This window comes from Mytilus edulis, chromosome 10 (genome assembly GCF_963676685.1).
Source record: "Mytilus edulis chromosome 10, xbMytEdul2.2, whole genome shotgun sequence".
NCBI lineage: Eukaryota > Metazoa > Mollusca > Bivalvia > Mytilida > Mytilidae > Mytilus > Mytilus edulis.
This window is the reverse complement of record NC_092353.1, coordinates 30,600,325-30,610,577: the sequence shown is the minus strand read 5'-3', so window position 1 is coordinate 30,610,577 and position 10,253 is coordinate 30,600,325. Positions and strand designations below refer to the sequence as shown.

The 10,253-nt window shown below is 33.6% G+C and overlaps 1 protein-coding gene across 1 annotated transcript; it reads left to right on the top strand.

Moving 5' to 3' along the window:
* Window positions 1-981: 981 nt before the first annotated feature.
* Window positions 982-9,775, top strand: LOC139490869 (ADP-ribose glycohydrolase OARD1-like). The gene is made up of 4 exons (XM_071277951.1): window positions 982-1,032; window positions 2,983-3,028; window positions 4,472-4,625; window positions 8,648-9,775. The coding sequence occupies exons 2-4, from the start codon at window positions 3,005-3,007 to the stop codon at window positions 8,923-8,925; spliced, it is 456 nt and encodes a 151-aa protein (XP_071134052.1). The 5' UTR covers window positions 982-1,032; window positions 2,983-3,004; the 3' UTR covers window positions 8,926-9,775.
* Window positions 9,776-10,253: the final 478 nt, after the last annotated feature.

The following is a 10,253-nucleotide window of genomic DNA, read 5'->3' as shown; positions in this document are numbered from 1 at the left end:
CCTCTTCTGTTGTTTTTTATTTGGTCGGGTTGTTGTCTCTTTGACATATTCCCCATTTCCATTCTCAATTTTATATAAAAGAAAATGTGGTATGATTTCCAATGAGACAACTATCCACAAAAGACCAAAATGACAAAGACATTTTAACAACTATAGGTCACTGTACGGCCTTCAACAATGAGCAAAGCCCATACCGCATAGTCAGCTATAAAAAGCCCCGATAAGACAATGTAAAACAATTCACACGAGAAAAGTAACGGCCTTATTAATGTAAAAAAAAATGATCGAAAAACAAATGTGTAACACATAAACAAACGACAACCACTGAATTACAGGCTCCTGACTTGGGACAGGCACATAATACATAAATAATGTGGCGGGGTTAAACATGTTAGCGGAATCCCAACCCTCCCCGGCGGTAACCTGGGACAGTGGTATAACAGTACAACATAAGAACGAACTATAAAAAATCAGTTGAAAAAGGCTTAACTCATCAGATGGACAAACATACAAGTGGACGTGGCCGGGTACTTATACATCCAACTCAAAAAGACACAATGAACAGATCTGAGAGTACTCGCAGTTATCTGACAGCTAGTTCAAAGCCACTAACAACTTATAAAAAAAATCATGCATCTAAGACTATTAAAGTGCCTATGCCTCTGTATTATTATAGAAACTAAATTTAAAACAAAGCAATTTGGATATCAAACATAAACTGCATATAATTTGTTAACTGGTATATAACTTTTTTCGACTGGCGGTCCTACTGTCATAATGTAACCCCCCTCCCCCTCCCCCCATATTTTCAATTTGCAACCTCTGAAAAGAATTCTTCATTTATAGTTATTATAATAAACACCATGTATTTTCTATATAACAAACAGAGCTCGAGGCTGGTTCAAAAGTATTGTGCGGAAGTTACTCTTTACGACTTTATCGTAAAATTGAATCTCTCTTTTATTCAAACGATTGCAATACCGGATGTAATAACTTCCACAATATTCATGCTACTTTCATTTTCATATTCAGGTCAGTACAATGTTTACGTTTTATTTGCAAGAAAATATGCATCAATCGAGGCTAATTTATTAAAATGTGTTTGTTATTTCTGTTCAAAACTGCATTTAGCTACAGAATATCTCGTGGCAATTATTTTCTTTTTCATTACTGTTTTATAATAAATATATGTTGCCTTGCTGGCATTTGTTTGGGAACTTTTCCTACGAAACCAGTTTGTATAAATGATTTATTCAGCTAGTCACGAAAACACAGTTTAGCATTGTTTAGTGCTTGGTGTTAGCTATTTACAGTTTAATATAACTTGTTCAAAATTGTCAACACACTTATGTCTTTATCGATCATCATAACCATTTGGCAAAAATCGCGGCAATAACAGTTCAACTACAAAATTAAGGTTCACCATATCAATATCGTGCCTTTCATGGCCAAAATTGTTTTCTCCGAGTACGGATAAACTTGAATAGTTTTAAGACAAGTCATGACTGGAATAAAACTGGCGATAAATTCAATTGTATTGTTTGTTTCAGCAAAAAAATAAAGAATTCTAGAATGTTAAAATTTCTTATTTTGTTGCGAGTCGTTCTCAAATCATCATGATAATGTACAATAAACATGTAAAGTAAATAGGGAAAAATGAATGAGATTTTTCCTTGCTGTACTAGTAGTGATTTGTTTTGAATGGCAGGGGTAATAGTGAGATATATAAATCTACACATCAATAGTTATAAGTTAAACAGTTATAAATGAAATGGAATTCAGTCTTTGTTTATTTTATATTCCATCTTCTGAATGTTCCGCAAGTTTAAAAAAAGGGAATATCAAAATACAAAAAAAAGGTTATCCAGTGGACACTCCGGTCTCATTGGCAATCATATCCAACCCCTTATTTTTATATGTATACAACTTTTATACACATGTATCTACGTTATTTGTGTGCATATGTACATAGCTTCAACTTTTGTAGATGGTCATAGGTTTGTCAGTATTTTGGTATTAACGTGGTCCAGCTAATTTTGAGATATTGCAGTATCTAAACGTATGCGCAACGTTTGATACCTATAGAAATTGAGGCAGTATTAGATGAACCTATTTCCTATTTAGTAAGTTTATGCAATTATATTCTTAGTACTGTAGGCTTATACGCAAATGAATTTATAAATGATTGCTTCATCGTTACATTTAATTGTAATAGCCGGCATTTTTTTTTTTCACGGAGGCATTGACGGAGAAGAATATATGAACGTGTTTACACTTGTCATTATTTTTGATCGATGTCAAATTAGATTTCAAAATTGCCGAGTCGTGTAAATATTTTCTAAAATAACAACGATCTCGATCGATCTTTTAACTTTTCGTGATCTTTTCAACTCTGTGCGGTTACACTGCAACATTACAAGAACTGGACAAGTGTGGTAATTATGTTCTTAAACAAAATGAAAAACTCAACCTGTGAATTGAACATAGAAAACAGGTGAAAATAGTTGCATGGGTTATTGATTTTAACGTGTGCATGTCACAGGACTGTTTCTTTCTACAACGATAGCCCTCTTCAAGGCCTCTTGTCACATTTATTTTTCAGCCGACATACCAATCTAATTAGATTGCCGACATACCTGAACTTATTTTTTGATCACTTTCAAAAGGGTCGAACGTGTTCGATCTCAGCATTTACTCTGGAAGAAAGATCGATTAAAAATTGCAAGCTGAGACCTTTTCTAATAAACTTTTCGGTAAAGACGACCCGACACCCTGCTTATAATCTTTACCGGCAACTAAAGCTTTTAAAGAATAAATCTGCCATCATAATCAGAGTAAAGACACAGTAGGGCTTATGCTGTAACACGATAATCTGAAAAATATTCAGTAGTTAGAAAACTTGGAATGAAAAAAGGCCCCTCAATATCTGGTAAACTGCAGGATTTAAGAAGTTTCTTTAGTTTGAATGTGTGTTTCTTTCAGAGGAAGTGTATTAAAACTATCAATGGCAGAAGGCGGAGGAGATGTTGTAAGTTGATTATTTTTATGCAAATGTATTTAAAACTTGATTTACATAACACAACCTTGCACAATATTAGAAGAACAAGAAGCAAATATTAATTATTTATATACACACCCATGTCGTTTTTAAGGAGGGTTTGAGTATCAAGAAGATCGACCATTGAAAGTAGAGGTCGATCGAGGTTTTCCGCCATCTTGTAACAGTGTGATATAAACAGCAGAGCCATACCCGGTCACAAGTAAAATAACAAAAATACCAAACTCCGAGGAAAATTCAAAACGGAAAGTCCCTTATCAAATAGCAAAACCAAATGCTGAAACACATCAAACGAATGGATAACAACTGTCATATTCCTGACTTGGTACAGGCCTTTTCTTATGTAGAAAATAGTGGATTAAACCTGCTTTTATAGCTAGCTAAGCATTTTACTTGTAAGCCGGATCTTCAATATATACCCCACACCTCCTTCTATACAAATGCGAAACTCTAGAGTTGGCGTCAAATCCCCATGAGCACAATCCACACAAAGGACAGCCATAGAGTTTCAACAAAATGCAGATTAGGCTCAATAGCTATACCTTTCAATTATACGATAGCGATTTTCTCCGGCAAGCCTTTCCTGCGTATTGAGCTACGATAAAGAATTTGGCTAGTCACAAACATTAAATATTGTTCCCCCCCTGTATATGTGCAACACATGTCAAATATCTGAGTTATAAGTTATTAAATAACATTTAATGAAAATACACTTAAAGGCAGTGGTACATATTTATCAGGCAATACATTAACAGATGACAATCATCTGAAAATAAATGATCCGACGGAAAAAATATTACATATGATATGGTAAGATGTTTTCCTGAGGAAATTATTTCACTGTGAGAAATTGATCATTGACAAGAAGATCAAATAGAATTATGTCAAACCTACTCGAAACTAAAACAAGTTTAGTGACAACAAATGCGTTCTCAATGAAAACGAAGGATCATAGACAAGATCGTTACCCATAAAAATGTCAAAGACATTGACAAGTGTACCACAGAAAGTTAAAGGAAAAGAACACGACCCTCTAACGCAGAAGTGAACTTAGTTTCTATGAAAGAGTGAACCTTTCCTCCTTTACTAAAGTTGCACCCTTGATGACACTTAAAAATTTGGTGCTTATAATCGCATTTTATAGTGTCATAAACAAGGTGAGTCGAATTTTACAGACAAATCAGTAGGAGTTTAGTGTTTCAAGAGGAACATTAAAAGCAAAGAAAAATTTATAAGATGGTGTAGGAAATAATTTAATACACTTGAAAGAACATTGAAACAGAAACGAAAATTTCTTGAAAAACAAAGCACACTTCTGAAAGAGAAAATCGTTGTAGTTTTAAATCATGTTTAATAGCAAGTTTTAAATCGTTCATTTGATTTTCAAACTATTCGGTGTAAATAATTTTACAGGGTTTCAGTTTTGAAGAAAAGAAGGGTGATTTATTTGATTGTCCGGAAACTGACGCTTTAGCTCATTGCGTCAGTGAAGATCTCAGAATGGGCAAAGGGATTGCTGTCTTATTTAAAAAGAAATTTGGTGGAGTTGGAGAGCTTATGTCACAAGGTAAAACAATCACTTTTTGTTCCAAACATCTTTTGAATGATATGATAAACTTAGTACTGCTATAAATGCACCCCGTTTAGTGGTCTATTTACCGGTATTTGACGTGTATATTGCCATTTATGCTTTATAATTAAGCAAATTTGTGTTTACATATGTTTATATACTCTATTGCTTATTATAATGATAGTTACCATGAACACAAAGTCATACATACAATTTTTGTGGCCAAGGTTAAAGCAACAACAGAAATTGTAAACAAAAACATGATTCATCATCAAGGAATCACATAAATTGAATACCGATTAGTGTAATGATTATTTTTTTTATGCAAGAATAATAGTACTCTAGATATGGGCTGTGCACTCCTATTCAAGTAATTATATTTGGAACTGCTTACACTAATTCTACACAACCAGCGCTAACAAACAAGATAATAACATTGCACTTTTAATTGCATTGTGGGTACATTTTGACATTACATAGAAATAGTTGTTAGAAGGTTAACAATTACTATTATAACTCTCTGACAATGACAATATCTTAATTCCCATAATCATTACAGATAAAGAGAAGATGCACAATATTTACAGAAATACGCATATATTTGCAAATATTTATATATCAGACATACAGTGGTTTCAAAACACTATATAGATTTTATTTTATTAATGTGTCACATTCTTATTTAACATTATTCAATTTAAAATATACATTAAAACAATCATTACCCAGCTATCCAGCCATAATGTTGGCTGATCAGACAGATATTTACAAAACATTTCACATTTAGATAATTGTTAATATATCATATTTAAAGTTCCCGATAAATGATGGCATTTTAATGTTGAAAAAATATGAAAATTACCACGATTGAGCAACACGACAGGTACCACATGTGGATGAGGATCTGCAAACCCTTTCGGAACACCCGAAATCAACCATGGTTCTTAGTGGGGTTTGTGTTGATCAGTTTGTAGTTTTCTATGTTGTGTTGTGTTTTTGTCGAGCCAGCAACTTTTGTTGCAGAAAGCTCGACATAGGGATAGTGATCCGGCGGCGGCGGCGGCGTAAGCTCACTTCTTAAAAGCTTTATATTTTAGAAGGTTGAAGACCTGGATGCTTCATACTTTGTATATAGATGCTTCATGTTACGAAGTTTCCGTCAGTCACATGTCCAATGTCCTTCACCTCATTTTCATGGTTCAGCGACCACTTGAAAAAAAAATTTTTTGTAATGTTGAATTCTCTCTTATTATAAGTAATATGATATTATATATGTGCATACCTTGCAAGGTCCTCATGTCTGTCAGACAGTTTTCACTTGACCTCGACCTCATTTCATGGATCAGTGAACAAGGTTAAGTTTTAGTGGTCAAGTCCATATCTCAGATACTATAAGCAATAGGGCTAGTATATTCGGTGTATGGAAGGACTATAAGGTGTACATGTCCACTGGCAGGTGTCATCTGACCTTGACCTCATTTTCATGGTTCAGTGGTTATAGTTAAATTTTTGTGTTTTGGTCTGTTTTTCTCATACTATATGTAATAGGTCTACTATATTTGTTGTATGGAATGATTGTAAGGTGTGCATGTCTAGCGGGCAGATGCCATGTGACAAGTTGACCTCATTTTAAGGTTCAGTGGTCAAAGTTAAGTTTTTGAGTTTTGGTCTTTTTATCTAATAGTATATGCCATAGGTCAACTATATTTGGTGTATGGAAATATTTTATGATCTTTATGTCAGTCGCGCAGGTTTTATTTGACCGTGACCTCATTTTCACGGTTCATTGCACAGTGTTAAGTTATTGTGTTGGGTCTATTTTTCTTAAACTATAAGTAATGGGTCAATTATATATGTTGTATAGAAGCATTGTTAGCTGTACATGTCTGCCTTGCATGGTTTATCTGACCTTGACCTCATTTTCAGGGTTCATTGGTCTTTGTTTAGTTATCTTGGTTAATGTTAGGTTTATGTGACAGTTGTAATAAAGCTTAGCTTTATACTTAGGACTATCAACATAATATCAAATGATTAGTATAGAAGGCGAGACATTTCAGCGTGAGCACTCTTGTGTATACTATTGTTTGTATTTAGGTGTTTTATTATGCCATGATATTGCCAGTATATTTTTGACTTACGAGTTTGAATGTCTTATTGTGGGTGTTTTATTATGCCATGACATTGCCAGTATATTTTTGACTTACGAGTTTGAATGTCTTATTGTGGGTGTTTTATTATGCCATGACATTGCCAGTATATTTTTGACTTACGAGTTTGAATGTCTTATTGTGAGTGTTTTATTATGCCATGACATTGCCAGTATATTTTTGACTTACGAGTTTGAATGTCTTATTGTCGGTGTTTTATTATACCATGACATTGCCAGTATATTTTTTACTTACGAGTTTGAATGTCTTATTGTGGGTGTTTTATTATGCCATGACATTGCCAGTATATTTTTGACTTACGAGTTTGAATGTCTTATTGTGGGTGTTTTATTATGCCATGACATTGCCAGTATATTTTTGACTTACGAGTTTGAATGTCTTATTGTGGGTGTTTTATTATGCCATGACATTGCCAGTATATTTTTGGCTTACGAGTTTGAATGTCTTATTGTGGGTGTTTTATTATGCCATGACATTGCCAGTATAGTTTTGACTTACGAGTTTGAATGTCTTATTGTGAGTGTTTTATTATGCCATGACATTGCCAGTAAATTTTTTACTTACGAGTTTGAATGTCTTATTGTGGGTGTTTTATTATGCCATGACATTGCCAGTATATTATTGACTTGTGAGTTTTTAAAATGTCTAATTGGTATCATTCGCCACCTCTCCCATGTCGAATAAATGGTATGAATCACAGTACATTAGAATAAATAGATACAAAATAGACAAACACATGAAGACCACAACTGAACTGAACTATAGACTTAGGCTTGTCAAAAGTTGTGTATATCCTTTTTCAGCAATTATAGTCTCCAAATAACAATCACTTTAGCCAGTGCAATGTTTATAAAACCCTTGATAATCATTCCTTATCAATCAAATCTTTGTCTATATATTTATTGAACCTTCTGCAATATGCTAGCTATTAACAAAAACATGACTTTATTTCGTGAGTTGAATAACACCTGGGGTTGAAGTCATAAAACTTTGCTTAGTGCTTGGAGCACAAAAATCATGCTCGAAACACCAAATCCTGTATTTTGATTGGTTGATTCTCGAGTCCGAGTACAAAAAGCTTGCTCAAAAGTTTTATGACCGTAGGGCCTGTCGTTTTCAGTTTCGATGTTTGCGCTATTTGCGTTTCAACAGTTAATGCATATACTGGAATAATTATTTTGTAAACTGGATCCATAGGTTTTATTTGATGCTGTTTTATGAGGGAAACATATTTTTGAAATACGTTTGGTTAGTTAAAGATCATCTTTGCTAGCCAACGGTTACGATCCACTCCCGTTCTATTCACCCTTGGCGGATTGAGATAAAATTTCAGAGACACAAGGTAAGGATTTTTATTGGTTGCAGTCGAAACTCGCTGCATCCAATCAAAAAGCACCTATAACATGATCACGTGCAAATCATGTAGAAAGTGTTTGTAAACAATTGCCACATGTTTATTGAGCAACAAGTCTTTACATCCCTAAACATACGACTATATTTTGTGACAACTTGAATGTTTTTAATCAACTAAAAGAAGTTCCTGTGTATATTTCATGCACAAATGCATGAATTTTGACGTATATTTTCGTTTCCGGCTTTACGAAGTGTGTATAATCTAGACACTACCATGTTTTTACCTCGAAATTAAAGAGTCCAAGTGCTACCATTGGTCAAGAATAATATATTCGGAATGGGCGTGATTGTAATCTTCCGATTGATGGCGCAACATCTTTATCACAAATGTTGACTTAATCTGCCTAGGGTGAAGAGAACAAGAGTGGATCGTAACCCTTGGCTAGCGAAGATGGTTAAAGATGTAATCATGACTAGTCTTTATAATTATGTTCATAGGTAAGAAGACTGGAAAAGTAGCAGTCAAGATAAAGAAAAATAGGTTTATCTTTTACCTCATCACCAAGCCCAAAGGTCCAGGGAAACCTTCTTATGCTAGTATGGGTTCTTGTCTGAAAGATCTGAAGAAACAGTGTATTGAGAATAACATACACAATTTATCCATGCCCAAAATAGGTTGTGGCCTTGATCGTTTAGATTGGGATAAAGTCACCGATATGATCTATGAAATTTTCTCGGATACTAATATACACATTACTGCGTACTATTTAAAATGAAACACAAGAATTTACATTTGACATTTGCTAATTAAAATTTTAGTTATAAGACTGTTAAAACAGGAGTTTTATCAGAAAATCATAAAAAAACTGTAAGACTACTGTCTGAAGAAAGATAGTTGCTTGCTTACTTAAGTTGGTGATGTTGTATAAACTTGATAAGTTGAATGAGATAAACATGAATATGTTATTCAGGGAAGAAGACAGGAGAGGTTGCTGTATTGAAAAAGCAGAAGCGTTTTGTGTATTACTTGATTACTAAGGTAAAGGCTACCGGAAAACCTACATATGACACTCTCAGGGCGAGTCTGAAGGAACTAAAAGTGCATTGTGTAAAAAATAAAGTACATAGATTGGCAATGCCTAAAATAGGATGTGGACTTGACAGACTGGAATGGGAAGAGGTTTCTACAATGATTTGTGAAATATTTTCGGACATATATATACATATCACAGTGTATACTCTTTGACAGTATTATTTGTGTGACTTTTAAATGAAGATAATTTAAGATTGCTCGTAGAAACTATGTGATCGATGGGATGGCTATTTGAATGAGGAAATTGCAGTCATTTTACAAAAACCAAATATTTCAAATCTTTAACCGTAATATTTCGTTAGTATAAAACAATTTGCCATGAAATTGAAGACAAAAAATAGGATCACAAAGGGAAATTTTAATTGTCTTTTTGCTTAGTTATTTGTTGACTGTGATAAACCGGCATCAGGTCAGAGATACCTGATATATTGTTTATGCTATGCCATATAAACAGCAGGAAGTGTTATACTGATTGAGTTGTATACATATATGTTATCTTACAGTTGTGTTTGAAAATAAAGGGGTTATTTCATGTCTTAGATTTACTGTCCATATATTTATATTAGAATATAAGAGGGTGATGCACTGACATACCCGTTTGAATTGTATTATGGATATTTATCTCATATATATATAAAGACGCAATTACGTGTTTATTTAAAATCGAAACAGTTTTAAAATTCTTACCAAATTCGACATGCTTTCGTATTGAAAAAAGTTTTCGATGACACATACTACAAAAATTGTAATTGGTACATTTTTAAATCGGAAACATAGCATTCAGATATACTATATATCTAGATGCACGCTCAATGTTAAGTATAACATTGAAACGAAAGTGAATTAGACTATAAGACTTAACAATATCGATAACACCATGACAGAAATCAAATCAAAACGAAACCGAAAACACAAAGTCACAGAAAACTTGATTGACTATCAGAAACGCCATCAGGTACGGTTTGAATTCAAATGTTGGTAAACTTTAAAAAGTTCTAAACTCTTGGCTAA

Coding starts and splice junctions, on each gene's coding strand:
- LOC139490869 (XM_071277951.1), top strand. CDS start 3,005: ATGGCAGAAGGCGGAGGAGATGTT. Junction 3,029..4,471: donor CAGAAGGCGGAGGAGATGTT/GTAAGTTGATTA, acceptor ATAATTTTACAG/GGTTTCAGTTTTGAAGAAAA. Junction 4,626..8,647: donor TGGAGAGCTTATGTCACAAG/GTAAAACAATCA, acceptor TTATGTTCATAG/GTAAGAAGACTGGAAAAGTA.